Consider the following 19,155-nt stretch of genomic DNA (forward strand, 5'->3'; position numbering starts at 1 on the left):
TTAATTATTTAATCTTTATATGACTTTTAAGTCAATTTTTTTTTTCTGTTGAACCAAATTAACAGTCCATCGCCTGTACACTCAGTCAACCTGGTACAAAGTGAGTTCCACACATGTCAGGCCCGCGGTATTTCTAGATTTCTCTGTCCACTTGCCTAACGCATGGAAATAGAATTTATTTGGAAATAATTTATAATTTCTGACTTTGCTAAGGAAATGTTGAAAGTTTTTGTTGTTACTTTTCTTGTTATCTGTATCTATTAGCACAGTTTAGTTAACCTGTAAGTTAAAAGCATGGGTTCTGGAATTGGCCTCATGACAGTGGGTGGGACGGTTCTGGCTTTTAATTTTTAACTCAGTCCTGCACCCTTTCCCCTCCTAACTATTTTAGGGTGCATGCTTTTTTTTTGTTTTGTTCTGTGAGTTTCTGAATTGACTTACTAAATTATTTTGATAGGTTTCCCCAGAAGTGGTTAGATCAAAATTGTCTCCATCACCTTCTCTGAGAAAGTCCAGTAAATCTCCAAAACGAAAGTCCAGCCCCAAGGCATCTTCAGCTGGCAAGAAGGAGCGGAAGGCTGCTGTGGTGGCTTCTCCGCTGTTGGACCAGCAGAGGTCAGTAGGGTAATCTCTGCACCAGAGAACAGGCTGTTTCTGGGGTGTTTCTAACAGAGCTGCATAACTTGATTATAGGAGGTGATTCTGATACAATGGTCTTACCTCTTTTCTTCCTTCTAAGAGTTAAAATTATAAACACAGTGAAACAAATATCCATGTCACATCCACACACTAGACTTTCTAACTCTGGGATTTTGTATAATATGTAAGCCTATGTTTTTTATACTTTAGTCAATATGTATCATTTTTACAAAATAAGTATTGTTTTTAATGTCTTGAATCAGAACACAAATATATCCTGCAACTTTCTTTGTTTGTGTTGCTTTTTCTCTTAACATTTTTAAACTTTTAATATTTGCACTATATATTTGTCTTTCTGTTTGTTGCCCAGCATTTTGGTTTTCAGTTTTTGAGCATTATAAATTATATATAGGAGTGTTGACTTACTTCTTTGTTTATATGTCAAGAGATTAGATATTTTAAAGTCTTTATGCACCAATATGCATATTGATTAGAATTATAGCAGTCAACTAAAGAAATAAATGTAGGAATAATGAAATATAATTACATTAAGGACTAAGAAAAAAGATGGGAGGCATTTAAATATCCTTCTACAATGTAAGTTCAAATTAAGGTACATATACTAATTTCATTTTTATTTTTCTTAACTAAAGCCATATCCTAATGTTGATTATTTGGCAAATCTTATTTAGCTAACCCACCATAAAGCTCATGTTATTTCCTGGTTTCACACCATAATTCAGACTCAACTTATGTTATTGCCTACATAAAGTGGTGCCCACTTCTGAACAGACACACATATTTTCACTTACCAGAACCTCAGGCCATCTGCTTTGTAGATGCTGTAAGAGAAATCTTAAAAGAACAATTGTAATAAATTTTTAGGCTGTGAAACTTTTTTCTTCTCAAAATGAAACTCAAATTCCTTAAGAATGACGTTTATGTGTTGACCTTTTCCTTTCTTGTTAACATTTCTATCTAATTCTGTCCTGTCTGTCTACTTCTATATTCAATCCTGCAGGCCTTAGCTTAAATTCTAAATTTTCTTTGTGTAAATTCCTTTTATCTTAATTGCTTTTGCCTTATATTTCATCTGTGACATATGTGTTTTATAACTTTATTAAACTTATGCTTCCTGAAAACTGGGCTCTTAATAGTTCATTTTTCTATATTCCCACAGCTCCTACAATAAGAGCTCTTGTAGTCTGTCTTTGCTCCTGAGACTTAGTGGTATTGTGAAGGGATGTGAGAGAGGCCGACCCTAGATTTGTATGAGCTATCCTGACTTATTACTCTTCTTGCCTGTTAGTTATATAGTTTGCCCTCAGTTTATCCATTTATCCAACAAAATGTGTCACCCGAATAGCCTCTATTTTCCGTTTATTGTCATTGAAATTTATTTTCTTCTTAGAAATTTTTAAATAACTAATTATAAAGGGTTCATTTAAATCTATTTTTATATATTCTCTTACTATTTATTATTAGCTTATCCTTTAATTTATTGATTTGAATTTTATCACATTGCTTTAATTGCTATATTTCTATATTCCTGTATGTTGCTGTCCTTAAGATGTACCTATAAAATATAGAGCAGGAGGGCATTTAAAATAGTACAGTATAAAAGTACAAGGAAAACACTAAATTTTTTACATACATACATACATATATATGTATGTATGTATGTATGTATGTATGTATGTATAAAACTGAGACAGTCTTATGTAGCTCAGGCTTGTCTCTAAAACTTCCTTGAACTGAAATTAAGTACTAAATCTACTTCCCTAGTGTTGGGATTACATGGATGTGTACCAGCACACCTGAACAACTAGTATTTACTTTTATACACACACACACACACATACATGCACACACACAACATTTATTGTTATTGTTGCTCCTACCACAGCAAACCATAAATGTGGAGGTCACAGAGCAGCTTTTGACTTCTGGTAGTCATTTGTCTCCTTCCATCACATAGGTCCCAGAATCAATCAAACTCAGGTTATTTGGGCTTGTGCAGCATTTTATTGAATCTGTCAGATTGTGTGTGTGTGTGTGTGTGTGTGTGTGTGTGTGTGTGTGTGTGTGTGTGTTAATGGAGGGCCCTGAGCATGTTAGGTAATCATTGTATCACTGAGCTACATCTATAACCTGAAGGTAACCTACTTTAATTTCATTGCTGAGTCATAGTATAAATTGTTGGGAGACATATTAAACTCAAGGATGGGAATTTCTGTTAAAATTGAATAGGCTATTTCAACCATACTATCTGGAGATGTATATTACAACGTGATTTTTGAATCACAAATACATTCCCTGTTTTGACCTTTTGCTTTCTTAACCCAAGCAAAGTTTTCTGTATAGATATTTTTATAAAAAGAAATATGAAATATTTTTAAAGTTGTCTGGAAGTAGTTACAGAATAATATAAAAATGATAAAAGTGGACAGTGGGCTGTCTGCCATGAGTAGGAAATATATTGATGTCGTGTTGCTAAAAGAGTAACCAACAGACTTTGAAATGCTAAAAGGGCCTGCTGATCTCAGTCCTCTTCATTGGGAAAACAATGCCGTATAATAGAATTTTGTTTTCCAACTTTGTTTTTAAAGGCATATGAAGAGGTTCCAACTTCATTACTTTTTAAACTTGAGTTTTATCCATGAATGCGCTGTGTTTGCACTATTTCTGCCTCTCCTTCTCCAACTCCTATGTCCTCCCTCTCTTGGATTTATGGCCTCTTCTATAGTTATTTTATGCACACATACACATTGGTGTTGCTATTTTTAGGAGGTTTTTAGGATGTTTCTGATTATGGTGGTAATAGATAAATACTGAGATGTTGGGATTTAACGGAGCTGCAGTTTCTCATCATATAGAATCAAAATGGATGTTTCTGGACTGGGACAATGACTTAGTCACTAAAGTGCTGTCCTGTAAGCATGAAGACTTGAGCTGGTGATCCCACATGAACAGAGCACACATAAACACGCATGTATGTGCACTTGTAATCACTGACTGTAGAGACAGAGACAGGGAGGATCCCTGGAGCTTGCTCTCCGACCACTCTAGCCTAATTGGTCAACTCCTGGAGGTGGGCAGCCTTCACAGGGATGGCCAGCACGTGAGCCTGCTCTCTATCCTCTACACACAGGAGCAAACATGCACCCTCTGACAGTGTTGAAGGTCCTTAGACTTTGGAAGAAACTGAGAGGATGGAATGCTTAAGGGAAATACCTGGATGTTGCACCTGTGTAACTCTATAGTGGACAGCAGCCTGGGGAGGGAGTCATTTCAGAGAATAAACTGTGAGAGTATTGCTCAGCACTGGGCCAGAAGGAAAATGAGCAAACATCTCTATTATGTGAAGTAATGTGGAGATACATTTTTGCCAAGAATCCCCCCCATGTTTTTATCTTTAAAATCTTAGCACAAATGACAAGTATTGTTTCTCTTTAAAGTGGGCAAATGTTTAGAAAACGAGACATTTATTACCATTTTGTACATAAAGGGTTTCTGTAATCTCATAAATAATGTATTGATGCTTGTGGCTACTGTAGTTGTTGGTAGAAGGCAAGGATGCAAAGATTTAGTCATCAGGTTTTAGGAATCTTTTAACTTGTGTAAGCAGCTGTTTCTATCTACACTAATAACAGGGATACGGACCAAGAAATCTCAGTTCTCTAAAGGTTAACCACGAGTCAAATGCTTTTAATCTTTTAAAAATTTACCAGCAATTCTGAGGACTGTGCTATCTATTTTAATTATATATCCAGTGAATCTTGGGATTGCAGAACTCAAGGTAATATGAAATAAGCTTTGATGAAACCACACCAAAAGTATAAAAACAAAGGGCTCCTTAAAGTCCTGAGACAACACTGAATACCGAGAGTACGTGGTATATTCAAGAGTGGCCACACAGTAAACAGGAATAAGTTTAATAGATACTAGGTTTGTAAATTTAGCACATTTGTAAGAATGTTGTATTGACAGGTTTGACTTAAAATTGAAAACTATCTGTGTAAAGACAATTTGGAGAAAAGATTTTCATGAACACTGAAAATGTTACATATGAAGTTAGTAAAATGGTTGTGACTTTTTTTAAAGAAGACTCATTCAATATTAATAGTCAGTTTTTTAAAATGTTGTTTATTTATTTTTATTTATATAAGTACACTGTAGCTGTCTTCAGACACACCCCAGAAGAGGGCATCAGATCTCATTACAGATGGTTGTGAGCCAACATGTGGTCACTGGGAATTGAACTCAGGAACTCTGGAAGAGCAGTCAGTGCCCTTAACTGCTGAGCCATCTCTCCAGCCCAAAATGGTTGTGATTTAAAGGAAAAGAACTCAACTTGACAAATTTGAGATTCTGGGGTAGAAGAGTATTTCTACCAGATGGAAATGACAAGGATTTGAGATGATGAGATATTTGAGTGATGATATAAAACAGACAACTGTTCATGTTCACCAGCTCATTGGTTGCTGGAAGGTGTTGAAAAAGATAAAAATACCCAGGCTTTGTAAAAGTAAATAAGTAAATCCTGAGAAATAATGTCTTACAGGTATCAGACAGAAAAGCCAGATCACTGGAATAGAAAAACAGTTATATTGACTCTTCTTTGTCTTTCTTATCTAAAGCTCTAAATGCTTTGAAATAGAAAGTCACTGATGGGGCTTTTAGGGATAAGAGTGTTAACATGAAAATGCTGTTCAGTTAAGCTTTGTGTCAGCTATAATGCCAAGTCAGCCAGGATTAAATATGTAAGGGATTAAGGTCACATAAAACGAAAGTGCCAAATGACAATCTGTACCTCAAAACCCCTTACAAGGTATTGCATACTTAACCATGAAAGACAAAATCCCAGAATTTTAGGAGGCCATCTGTGTGGTCTCAAGAGTTGGAATGGTTTCTAATGAGATTCAGAGATTTAGAAAGATGTTCAGTAACAATGCTGGAGAAGCCAATTTTAGATGACGTAATTAGTTATACCCACTTTATTGTGAGCAAAACTAGTAACTGCCAAATTGATTAAAAATTTAGAGCATCTATTTCAGGCAGGCCTACAGAGTGATTTTTTTTTTAATAATATGATTCCCTAAGTTGCTTTTTGTTGTTGGCAGATACCTACATTTTGTCTATGTTCATTCTAGATGAAACACTGTAAAAGCTACTGCTGCTGTGTGTGGCAGGGTGGTGATTTGCAATAACAGCGAAAGTATTTGTGACCACTTTTGTATGGCTTGCAAATACAACTTCTCTCCTGTTCTTGAGGTTGCTTGCCATAGTTCCACTTGTCTGTTTCTTTTCTGCACCACAGATTGTGGCTAATAAACCATTGCCAAGTGAAGCGTTTGCTCTCTTTCACGTTTTCTTCTAGGAACTTTAAATTTGGGGTTGTATGTTTCTGTCTTTAATCCAGTTTGAATTAATTTCTGTATATGATACAAGATAAAAGTTCAGCTTTATTTTTGTACATGGATATCTAGTTTTAAATGGTAGATATACAAAAGAACAGACATAGACTATTGAAGTGTGTTGAGATCTTTATAACAGTTACTTTGGTTTAGTAATTTTTCCTTTTGTAATTGGTTTCTTATAGCAAGAGTGTTTTGAGACAGGGTCTTGGCTCTTTGGTGATGGCTGACCTAGAATTTCATGAAACACAGACTGGCCTTGAGTTCACTGCGGTCTTTCCTCAGCCACACAAGTACTGGGATGACAGGCATCTATCTAGTCTATACGAACTAAAAAAAGAAAGAAGTGCAACCTTAGCATTTGTTCTTAGGATGCTATGTCTCCCTGAAACTCTTCCACTGCCCCTTACTCCTTGGAAACTACTCGTTAGAATGATACAACTAACAAGCATTGTTTTAAAAGTAAACTAAGTAAATTCTTTGCTCTTCTGTGGTTTTTTCCTGGATATGGATTATTAGTATACAGAGTAATAAAAGGACAAATAGAGTTGTACAGCGTTTAAAATGCACTTTAAAACCATCCAGGTGGGGCTCCAGAAGTATTGAAACTTCTAACGATAGCTTTATGTACCTCTAGAAATTCAAAGGGCAACCAAAGTAAAAAGAAAGGGCCGCGCACTCCGAGTCCACCTCCTCCTATACTAGAAGATATCATTCTGGGGAAAAAGTACAAAGAAAAGTATAAAGTGAAAGACAGGATAGAAGAAAAACCAAGAGATGGGAAGGACAGAGGCCGGGATTTTGAAAAGCAAAGAGAAAAACGAGACAAGCCAAGGTAAGTAGAAATGTTTGGTCCGTATTCATGTGAACGCAAGATCCTGACTATGCAGAAGCTATGGGACACAGATGGATAGCTTTTCAGATTATTACTCTTTTCAGCTGTGTATTACATTTAATAGTTCCCGCAGTGAGTTATGAGTTATACATTATTTAACTTCAAATTATTTTAGTGTGTTTAAGTGAAAGTTGAAGATGATAACCATATGAGATGTGTAGCATTGCATGGATGGAGAGCAGTGTGAGGTAGATCTCCAGAAAGGCATCCATCCATCACACTGGAGCCTCCCACACACCATTCTGATTGTGTTTCTGTGAATTTAGTGACTTCAGACTTGTTATAAGTAGAATCATGCAGTCTTTGACTAGAATTTCATTTACTGTAATGTCCGGAGAGCTCATCCATATTGTGACATATGGCAGAATTTTCTTCTTCGTAAGACTGAGTAATATTTCATGTGGCACAAATCATACTTTATTTATTCATCCCTCCATGGACAGTTTGGTTTGCTCTCACCTTTGGGTTGTTTTTAAATAGTGCTATTATAACCATTGGCCTGTAAATACTTAGTCAGGAAATCATTGCCAACTCCTGTACAAAAGTTTTCCCTTGTTTTCTTTTGAGGGTTATACTGGTTTGGTATGTGCATTTGAAAGGCCATGTTGAGACTTATTTTGCTGTCACATTAGTTGAAGTGACTGGGTTTTTTTCCCTTTGATTGATTCTGACATCTCTGTGGAAGGCTGTCTGAGCATGTGTTTGGGGATTACTTCTGAGCACTCAACCACTGGACTACCTGGCTTTTGTATGTGCTCCCATGTGCAAGCATGCACATGAGGTAATACTCAGATTCATTAGGAAGGTCACTATGAATATGACAATGTTTTGCTTTTTAACTATATCTCTACTACATTTTAAATTCTGAAAGAGTTCAATCCTTTCAAAAGTTATTTTGGCTATTTGAGCTTTCCAAGGTTTTCACATAAATTTTAGGATAAAAAATGTTTTCTTGTAAGAATAAAAAAGCTACTGGAATTTTTAATGGCATTAGTTGTGGATTGCTTTCATTAGTGTGGGCAGCTTAATAAATCTGTAATCCATAAACACAGATGTCTCCTACTTGTTTCTGGTTTTGTTTGTTTCTTTCAGTAGTCTTTTGCCATTTTGCTTAGATTTATTCCTAAGTATATTATTTTGTATGCACTATAATATGTTTTCCTAATTTTCTTTTAAGATTAGTTCATTGTAGTGTGCAGAGATAGAGCTGATGTTTCACATTATTTCTTCTACAGTTTTACCAAACTCATTTATTGTAAGAGAATTTTATTATGTCTTTGTAGAATCAAGGTTTCCTACATACAAGATACTATCATCTACAAATATTTTTACTTTTTTCTTTTCCATTTGATGACATTTTTTTTTTGGCTTAATTGCTGTGGCTACGATTTTACATACTACATTGAATAAGAAGGGCATCTTTGTCAGTGTCTTATAGAGAAATCTTCAGTTTCTCTTTGTTCAGTGATGTATTAACTGTAAGCTTTTCATAAATGGCTTATTGGTTATCATCATTTGAGACAGGGTAAAACTATGTAACTCTAGCTGGCTTGGAACTTGCTGTGTAGGCTAGGGTGGCCTTAAACTCTGTCTCCTGAGTGCTGGGATTAAAGGCATGTGCTACCATGTTCAGCTCTACTGAGGACTAGTAAATGGTTTTGAATTTTCTCAGATGTTTTGTGTATTAGTATCCTTGTATGATTGTTTTCCTTATCTTAGTTCTTGTAGTATATTGTATTAGTCATTTTTCAAGATGTCAGCCACTCTTGCTTTCCAGGAATAAATGCATGTAGTCATGGTATGTGTACATTTAACATACTGTTCAAATTACTTTGCTAGTACTTTGTTGAAGATTTTTGTATCTGTATTCATTATCTTCTTGCTTTATAAAATTTGTAAAATACAAATTTGATGAGAGCCAGATTTATTCTTGATCAGTTTTCAGATTCTTTAAATTTAATTATTCCCTTGAAAAAGTATGATTCTTTACAGAGCTCTGTCTCTCCCTCCCCCCGCCCCAACACTTGGAATTGGTATGGTCTTCAAACATGAGGTCAGTTTTCAAGTGCCAACAAAACGCGATATGGGTGCACATGTCTGCAACCTCACCATTGTAGGGTGGAGAGAGACAGGTCCTGAGAGCTCTCTAGCAGATGCAGTGACTCCTCATTCATTGAGAGCCTTCCTTCTGAAGGCAGCAAGGCGGGGATTGATAGAGAAAGTTACCCAACATCCTACTCTGGCCTCCTCATGCATCCCCTTTCTAAAGAAGGATTTTATATAGGAACTAAAGGAAAGTCACAGGAAAGGCTACAACACTCACTTTCCATGACAGATGTGAACTTCTTAAAGAGTCAGTCTTTTCTTTTTGGGTTTTAGTGTAATCAAGATATTGACGTTACAGGAACAGGACAGACATTTTACTTGGCTCTGCTTCTATATAAGGTACTAAGCTAGTTACTTGTTCTCTTAACATTTTTTTCAGCTGCAAAATATGTATAATAGACTTCATTGGGTTTGAATCAGGATTAAATGAAGGGATAATTCTTAAAACTAAACTAAAAATGTTCAAAAAGTACAAACATTCCATTTTCTACCAGAATGCCAGAAACTTGGGATTATGCTCTAGTATTGGGTGGATTCTTATCTCCTGTTCTCAGTGGAAATGCTTGTGCCATTTACTGTGTCCTAGAGAGATCCACCTTCATTGGTCAGTGCACACCTTTTATATAAGCAGTGCGTATGAGGATTGGGGTTCAGTCAGGCTCTCAGCCATGCCTGCCACTTCCTGTCTTGTGGTCTTTTTGTTTTCAAAACAAAATGATTCTTGGTCATTGTTGCTGCTGGTGCCTCTTCCTTTGGGGGAGGGGAGGCGAGGGAGGTTGGGTTAGGGGAGAGACTGGATCTCTGTTATGTAGCTCTGGCTGTCCTGGAACTCATTCTGTAGACTAGGCTGGCCTGGAACTCACAGAGATCTACCTCTGTCTCTGCCTCCCAAGTGCTGAGATTAAAGGCATGGACTACCATGCCTGGCTAGTCATTGACTTTTAAAGTAGTAGCAGAGAGAAAAATGTAAGGATTTTTAAACCAGCATTTTTCTGAAGTTTAAAGGGGTATATGAGAAGAAAATATGGTTAAAATGATAAAGCCATTATTTGGCAAGAGATTAGTGTTCTGACCTGAATTGTAGTTTTTCTTCCATGATGTAGGCACCAATATCTGATAGATGGAAATGGACTATAATGTCTTTAAAGATAGTGTGAGCTGGGCGTGGTAGCGCACGGCTTTAATCCCAGCACTCGGGAGGCAGAGGCAGGCGGATTTCTGAGTTCGAGGCCAGCCTGGTCTACAAAGTGAGTTCCAGGATAGCCAGGGCTATACAGAGAGCTATACAGAGAAACCCTGTCTCAAGAAAACAAAACAAAACAAAAAAAGATAGTGTGGATTAATTAATACTATAGATGTGTGTGTGAGTGTGTGTGTATGTTCTTTGAGCCAGTCATCAAAGAATTTTATAGGTGACCTTGAATCAGTCTTTTTCCTTATTTTTAAAAAATTTTTCTCTCATACATTACATTCCAGCCTCAGTTTCCCCTCCCTCCACTTCTTCCACCTTCCCTCTCCCCTAGGTTCATTCCTCTTCCATTGCCTCTTAGAGGTGCCCACCAAAGATGGCATAACAAGTTACAATAAGACAAGGCACAAACTGTCATATCTAGGGTGGATGAAGCAGTGCAGCAGGAAAAAAAGGTCCCAAGTTCAGGCTAAAGTCAGAGATACCCATCCCACTCCCGCTGATGGGAGTCCCACTAGAATAGAGTGATATACAACCATAGGTATATACAGAGAACCTGGCTCAGACCCATTCAGGGTTGGTGTTTGTCGCTTCAGTCTTTAGTTGGTTCTGTGGCTGTGTTCTCATGGTGTCCTTGACTTCTCTGGCTCCTACAGTCCTTCCTGTCCCTCTTTTGCAAAGGTTTCTCTGCTTTGCCTAGTGTTTGGGCCTGGCGGGTCTCTACATCTGCTCCCATCAGTTGCTGGATGACACTCTCTGATGACAATTGGGCTAAGCACCAGTCTATGAGTATAATAGAAAATAATTTAAAATATCTTGGAATAACTCTAACCAAGCAAGAAACTTCAAATCTTTAACTTATGTTAAAAACTTGAATCAGTTTATTGCACGATATACATGTCTTAAATGATAACTTCTACTGGCCTTTCTGATCCTTCAGTCTTTGGATGAAAGACTAGACTGTGACAGAAGTGAAACTGTAGGTCCGGGTCAAGCCAGTCATTGTTTTCATGGGTGAACCACAGGAACAGACGCCACGGCTTATCTTCTTCTCCTCATCTTGGGCTTACCACAGAAGGAGCAAGTGTACTTGCCATGCTGGCTAATTTCAGTTTTCTTCACCATTTTCCAGAGGGAGACACCATAGCAGATCCTATATTCCCAATGATTCTGGCCTCCTTTCATTTAGCCATGTCACTAGAACCTAAGCCCAATCCTAAAGAGGACCGTTTGAATCAATTTTAACTATAACCCAGAAAGAAACTCAGAACCCATAGTTTGGTGGCAATCATTTTTCAGTTTTTGATTTTTAAAAATTGTTTTTTATATAATTACATTATTTCCCCCCTCCCCTTTTCTTTCTAGAAATCCTCTCGTGTGTGTGTGTGTGTGTGTGTGTGTGTGTGTGTGTGTGTGTGTGTTCCTAACTACATAGTACAACCTTTTTAGTCTGTATAATGATACTTGTATATATATTTTCAGGGCTGAACATTTGGTATTAGATGACCAGTTGGTGTCATTAAAGATGATTTCTCCTGCTTTGAGTATTTGCTCTTCGCCTATAGTTGTTTGTCTAGGGTTCTGGCCTCGTGAGCTCACCCTTGTCCATGTTAGTAAGTCTCTTGGTGTCATCCTTGTTCAGGTCCTGTACAGGCAGTCATGTTGGTGAGAACTTAGAGAAGTAATTTCTGACTTTTCTAGGAGATACAAACTCACAGCAAACTGCTTGATCCTCGGGTTCTTATAATCTTCCCACTCCCTCTTCTGCAGTGATTGCTGAGCCATGGGGATAGGAGTTGTGTTCTGGGTGTATCAGTTGGGCCTGAGCTCCACAATTCTGCATTTTGATTAGTTGTAGTCTTTTGTAATGGTCTCTTGTACTTTGGGTATAAGGACACATGTTTATAATACAGTTACGGATTGTGTGTAAAGTTATAGGTTATAATTTCACCTCTAAGATCTGTTCTAGAGCTTTTGTTTGCACTTGAAAATCAAGTAAAAGACAATGCCCTTGTAATTTTACAGCACTGTGAATTAAAGGCTATCCTGAGTTATTATCTATACTTCCAGTTTTAATCTTATATCCCATCTTATTTATGCATTTTTTTTCCTCAGCTGGAAGTGAAAACTCTTGAACAAGCTTCTTGTTGTTTTTATTCATAGGTCTTCTTCTCCGGGACAGCACCATTCTCCTCTGTCTTCTAGACATCACTCGTCATCCTCACAGTCAGGGTCATCTATTCAGAGACACTCTCCTTCTCCTCGCCGGAAGAGAACTCCTTCCCCATCCTACCAGAGGACTTTAACTCCATCTTTACGACGTTCTGCCTCTCCTTATCCAACCCACTGTCTGTCTTCTCCTCAGAGAAAGCAAAGTCCTCCAAGACATCGCTCTCCAATGCGAGAGAAAGGGAGGCATGATCACGAACGGACTTCACAGTCACATGACCGGCGTCACGAAAGGAGGGAAGGTAAGCTCTGTATATGTGCTTTTTCTTTTTCAAAGAGTTCTTATACTTTATTGAAAAATTGCACATCCACATTTATCATTATGTAAGGAGTAGAAGATTGTGTTGTGTTGAGTCTTCTGTAACATGCAGGCTGCAGCAGTAGCAAGCGCTTAAATGTAGAGAAGTGGAAAGTGTTAAGTATGCACTAGTGAGCACTTCAAGGTGTGTAAGTTGGTGCCACCTTCTATGATATTAGTGAATACTTTTGGCCATCTGAGTGTTAAAGTATCACTTTGTCTCTCTCTCTCTCTTTTTGTTTTGTTTTGTTTCTGAGACAGAGTTTCTCTGTGTAGCCCTGGCTGTCCTGGAACTTACTTTGTAGACCAGGCTGGCCTTGAACTCAGAAATCTGCCTGCCTCTGCTTTCCGAGTGCTGGGATTAAAGGCGTGCGCCACCACGCCCGGCCACTTTCTATTTCTTGATGTGTTTTAAAAAAACAAGGAGAAAAATGAGCTGGGGACTTGGCTCAGTGATAGATCATTTGTGATCTATAATATTCAGTCCCCAGCTCTACAGAACAGACAGACACACAACCCAAGGAAGGTAAATGGAAGGAAAGCACAAGATAAATGATCCAAGTTTAAAAGTATCAGAGATGTTTGATAAAGGAGGGGAGCCAGGGGAAACTCCCAGGTCAGCCAGGTCAGTGCAGTTAACCCATGGGATTTCCAGGAATAATGGCAGTAAGAAATGGTTGGGAGTGTAGCCCAGTGGTAGAGCTCTTCCATGTGTGAGTCCTAAGCTTGATGCCCCAGCAGGCAATAGAACAGTTTCCAGATCCCTGAAAACTAAGTTCAGGCTCGATCTGCTCTCCCAGTTCAGGCTGAGATGCTACCTAGAGTAATAGTTCTCATCTCTTTGTGTGCTTTGTGTTTGTGTTGTCCACATGTATACATGTTCATGTGTGTGTGCACATACTTGTGCAGTTGGCTGTACATGTGTGCATGTGGAGGCCAGAGTATGCATCCATCGTGTGTCTTCCTCCTATTACTCTCCACCTTATTTTTGAGACCCTCTCTCACTGAACCTCAGCTCACTCACTGTGTAGGCTAGACAGCTCTGGAGATAGTTTTGTCTTTACCTCCCAAAGAGTCAAGATTACAGGTGGGTGCCACCACACCTGGTTCAAACCTGGTTTAATTTTGTCATTTACCCTTATTCTCTCTCTTTCTGTTTAATACATGAATCTTTTTATAATAAAATGTTAAGAACTCTGTGTGAAATATATCATCTAGTTCCCTGAAACTATAAACAGAATTGTTTCCAAAACTGTGTTACAGAAACTCGAGGCAAAAGGGATAGAGAAAAGGATACCAGAGAAGAGCGAGAGTCTGAACATGACCACAGGGATGACAGAGAACCACGAGACAGCCGGGACCGGAGAGACACTAGAGACCGCAGGGAACTTAGAGACTCCAGAGACATGCGGGACTCCAGAGAGATGAGGGATTATAGCAGAGATGCCAAGGAGAGCCGCGATCCCAGAGACTCCCGGTCAGCTCGGGATGTCCATGACTACAGGGACCGTGAAGCTCGGGATGCTCATGCTCGAGATGTTCGAGATGCTAGGGATGCTCGGGATGCTAGGGATGCTCGGGATATTCGGGATGTCCGTGATGTCCGGGATGTCCGGGATGTCCGGGATGTCCGGGATGTGCGAGATGTGCGTGATGTCCGAGATGTTCGAGATGCTCGCGATGTCCGGGATGTCCGGGATGCTCGCGATGTCCGGGATGTCCGGGATGTTCGGGATGGTCATCGAAAGGAGGATGTATACCAGGAAGAAGCCCGCAGTTATGGCAGAAACCACCTGAGAGAAGAGAGTTCTAGAGTTGAACTAAGGAATGACTCTAGAAATGAGTCTCGAAGTGAAATTAGAAACGATCGGATGGGCAGAAGTAGGGGGAGAGGTCCAGAACTGCCTGAAAAGGGTAAGGTTTTTGTCATGTTAGTGAACCATATCTCGAATAGACTATATGAAAGTGTTGAATAGCTAAGGTTTCTTTTTTTTTTTAAGATATTTTCTTTATATACATTTCATATGCTATTCCGAAAGTTCCCTATATTCTCCCTCTGCCCTGCTCCCCTACCCACCCACTCCCACTTCTTTTCTAAATACATTACTACTTATATTTATTGTTAGCGTTTAAGAGAATAATCTGATTTCAGTTGAATTCCATATTGGAATTACTAACTGGAGCAGAAGAACCTAAGGGGAGTTGGGTAAGTCCTGCCCACTATACTTAGTGATGTAGAGTACTAGGAAAATTGTCTTCAGATAGTTTGGGTTCTCTGACCAATGTAGTTTTTGCTTGCTTGGTTTTTGTTTGTTTTTCTAACAGTGTTCATAACATTTTAGAGTATAAATAAATAAATAAAACTTTATACTATCTTGAGGAAAGATTTTGACTGACAAGCTTGTTACATAAAGTTTATCTGTTAACTATTTTTTGAACTTCCTTTGTATAGGAAGTCGAGGAACAAGAGGTTCCCAAATGGATAGCCACAGTAGTGGCAGCAACTACCATGACAGCTGGGAAACTCGCAGTAGCTATCCTGAAAGAGACAGATACCCTGAGAGAGACACTCGGGATCCGGCCAGGGATTCTTCCTTTGAGAGAAGGCATGGAGAAAGAGACCGTCGGGATAACAGGGAACGAGGTTTGTCAAATAGAGATATATCCTTTAGTGCTTAACAGCTAGGGAATTGTTCTTTAAATTGATACCAAGTCATATTTAACATGAAGTACAGTTTAGGATCCATACTTGGTAACATATTTGAAGCTATTCATTTAATCTTTGTATGGTGTAGGATTGTGTCATTAGCTACCAGCACCTAATAAAAACATCTGAAGAACTGGGGTTGTCCTATTGCATGTGGTAGGTAGCTCCTTAAAGAGTGTAGGCTATCGTGTACCTTTACCTGGCAAACCCCTGCAGCTGAAGGACCTGGCTACTCGATGAATAGCTGTTACAGTCATTTTACAGTGTCAGAGATCAGCTCAAGAAGTGTGTGTGTGGGGGGGGGGGGGCGGTGGGAGGCAGGAAAAGAGAGGGAAATTGAGAAAGCAGGGCAAGTGTGTTGATAGGTCTGCAGTGTGTCCAGAAAATCAAGATGCTCATATTCTATCCTGAGAGTCTGTACTTGCTATAGCTAATTTATTTTGTATATCTCAAGTAGAAATTTCCTGATAATCTATTAAATGATCTTATAAATTGGTATTGAAGCTGGATTGCTAGAACGTATATAAGGATTAGATGCAGAATAGAGTTTCTTTGATACTATCTACTGACTTTAGAGTTTTTATTAAACATCATGAAAAGATATTTATGCAAAGGTGTAAAGGTAAGAGAAGCAGCTAGCTTTGCAAGATGATAAGTTCTATTGAGAACAAAGAATAGGTACAAATTCCCAAAGATGGGTAGTACTTTACCATGTCCCAGGGTATGAAAGAAACTGGTGTGGCTTTAGTTTGGTGAGCAAGGGGAAAACAGAGAGAGGTTAAGAGTGGATATAGGCTCTGGTGTACCTTGTCTCACTTTAATACAGGCAGATAGCTGAGATGGGATGATTGCCAGGACTGTGTAAAATTCTGTTAACCAAAGTAACAATTCTGTGGAATATCATGAAGACTCCCTTAAGTAGAAAGGTCAGCTTGCTGAAAGGAACACTGAGAAAGAGTAGAATGGTCTGGTGGCATAGGCAGCCATGTAGGCCTGAGAGACTCATCTGCTCCCAGGTAGCAGACAGGGAAGTTACGAGGCTGGAGTGTGGTCTCCTGCAAAGGCAGCCGGAGCAGAGAGTAAAGAGGGCCTATAGCACAGACTGTAAACAACCTAGGTCAGAATGGAATGGTCAGATTTCATTGCTTTCCACTGCCTACAAGTAGCTGCTTATAAGCATGCCGACCTGAGTTTCCATGAGAAGCATACTATGCATCTGGCTGGGAAACTGAAGGCAAGCTCCCGACCCCTTAGACTGTTGATGATGTCATCCTCTGACAGACTGAGGAAGTTCTGCACTAATGTGGCAACTATAGAGGCAGGGGCTGGAAAGCAAAGCAGTGTTAGAGTGAAATCGCTGTGCCTATGTAGAACAGGATTGGGAAGAACATGAAAGCACAGCTCTGAAGAATACATTTTTGGGGAGAGATCAGAAGGAAGACAGTTTGGCATGTTACTGTAGCATTTATAGATCCTTTGTATTTTCCTTTAAGATGGAAAGTTTTGGTTGGGATTATAAAGGTTTCATTTGCCCTTAAAATAACTGGAGTCCAGCTTCTGGTACTACTGCACCAGAGATTACTGATAAATTATCAAATTGGTCTTTTGTTTTGTTTTTTTCAGCTTATTTCATAATGGTGATTTTGGTTATAACTACTAAACCAGAAATTCCGCCTAACATAGATCTGCTGCAAAAAAGTTATGATACAATACATGCATATAAAGTTGTAATGGATTTCAGCAAGAGTAACAAAGAGTGAGAAGCACAGACTTTTGGTTCCGATAGGTTTGGCTAGCTGGCAAAGGTACCAGAATCACTTTTACACCACTGGGACTGCTAAGTTTTTGAAGAAGGAGCAGTAAAGACTCAGTAGGATTTCACTGTGTCTGAGCTTTAAACTTGTATGAACTTCTGAAAGGGGCTGTAAACTCTGAAGGAACTTAAGAGAGTCTTGTCTTGTTTGTTTTGTTTTCATCAGGGATAAGGCAAATTCAAGTTACTGTGTTGAACCTAGAAATATTCTAATACTATCTGCTTAACAGACATTGTTGAGCATCAACCAGTAACCATGGTTATGTAGCTTGAGAGTGGTCTGCAGAGTACTGTGTCCTTGGTCCCATAGCTATGTGGCGAGAAGAGCCTGTGCCATTCACTCCCCAGGGCCCAGGTTTGATCCAGACTAGTTTCCTGTTGAGCAGCATGTATCCATTTTCTCTATGAGACTTGTATGAGGATTGGAGAACGGAAGTACTTAAGAGGCAATGCGTCAGTTATTTTAAATGATATGTCATTTTGTAGATTTAATAATTTTATGTTTTTGTACATCAGTGCCCCAAATTCTAGCTTATTAAGAATTAATATTGCAGCTGTAAGTTTTAAACATTGGTTTGTTCTTTATTTTCTCACATTATAGCTGTGTTTTGGTGTGTGTATATTTGGGGCTGAAATTAGAGCTGTGACTATAAGGGAAATTTTTCCTCCAGCTCCTATGTTCTACACCTCCTGCTGCCCCTATCCTTTGCCACCAGTGTTCTCAGGTCCCGCTGGGGGGACAGAGAAGATAAGAGGTGAAGGGTAGAGATGGCAGGATTGAAGTGGGATTGAGGTAGTGGGCTGCAGGCAGAGTAGCAAGTATGTAGGATAAAATCAAGGATGGATTGGTACAGGGTGGATGTTTGTGGGAAGCAGAAAGCAAGGTAGCTAGAGGGCAAAAGAACATCACCTTTAAGAGAGTAGCTTCTAAAGGTTCAGACTGAGCGTGCAGTACTTGATCTATACTTTGTTGCTACTGATACTCTATACTCAGATAAAATTTAAGACTTACGTATAGGATATCTGACAAATCAATCACTGACAAACTTGATTTTTATTGTAGATCAAAGACCAAGCTCACCTATTCGCCATCAGGGAAGGAGTGAGGAGCTTGAGCGAGATGAAAGAAGAGAGGAACGAAGAATAGACAGAGTGGATGAGAGACGAGACGATAGGGTCAGGGACAGAGATAGGGATCGAGAGCGAGAAAGGGAGCGGGAGAGGGAACGAGAGCGGGAGCGAGAAAAGGAAAGAGAAAGAGAACTAGAAAGAGAGAGAGCTAGAGAGCGGGAAAGAGAGAGAGAGAAAGAGAGGGAGAGGGAGCGAGAACGAGAGAGAGATCAGCGAGATCGTGACCATGATCGAGAGCGAGAAAGAGAGAGGGAGCGAGAGAGGGAAAAAGAACGGGAGCGAGAGCGAGAAGAGAGAGAGAGGGAGAGAGAAAGGGAAAGGGAACGGGAGAGAGAGAGGGAACGGGAGCGGGAGAGAGAGCGAGAACGGGAGCGGGAGCGAGAGAGGGCCAGAGAAAGAGAAAAAGAACGAGAACGGCAAAGAGAGTGGGAAGATAAAGACAAGGGACGCGATGACCGGAGGGAGAAGCGCGAGGATATTCATGTTCGAGAGGACAGGATCCCCAGAGACAGCCACGAGGAGAGGAAGTCCAAGTAAGGAGGGTGGGGCCTCAGTTCAGAAGAGTGTGCCGCTGTGTGGGAGTTTGGTGCTTGCCTGTACTGCCGAGTCATTTCATGGGTATGCATAGATACACTGTACGTACATTTATTTGATGAGTGTGCCAGGCTGTGGTGACACATGGTTTTAATCCCAGCACTGATGGGCAGAGGCAGGTGGATCTCTGTGAGTTC

At 39.4% G+C, this 19,155-nt stretch overlaps 1 protein-coding gene and 1 pseudogene across 10 annotated transcripts in view; one reads left to right on the plus strand and one right to left on the minus strand.

Annotated features, from left to right (window-relative positions):
• Zc3h13 (zinc finger CCCH type containing 13) overlaps positions 1-19,155 on the plus strand; it is a 60,128-nt gene that overhangs the window by 24,882 nt on the left and 16,091 nt on the right. For all 10 annotated transcript variants that reach the window (XM_006519449.4, XM_006519448.4, XM_017316164.2 and 7 more), the window contains 6 exons: positions 458-615; positions 6,694-6,891; positions 12,410-12,717; positions 14,037-14,687; positions 15,226-15,417; positions 18,357-18,957. In XM_006519449.4, the coding sequence (XP_006519512.1) occupies positions 458-615; positions 6,694-6,891; positions 12,410-12,717; positions 14,037-14,687; positions 15,226-15,417; positions 18,357-18,957 (2,108 nt within the window). The remainder of the gene's footprint in view (positions 1-457; positions 616-6,693; positions 6,892-12,409; positions 12,718-14,036; positions 14,688-15,225; positions 15,418-18,356; positions 18,958-19,155) is intronic.
• Positions 11,163-11,532, minus strand: Gm46470 (annotated as a pseudogene).

This window comes from Mus musculus, chromosome 14 (genome assembly GCF_000001635.26).
Source record: "Mus musculus strain C57BL/6J chromosome 14, GRCm38.p6 C57BL/6J".
Classification (NCBI taxonomy): domain Eukaryota; kingdom Metazoa; phylum Chordata; class Mammalia; order Rodentia; family Muridae; genus Mus; species Mus musculus.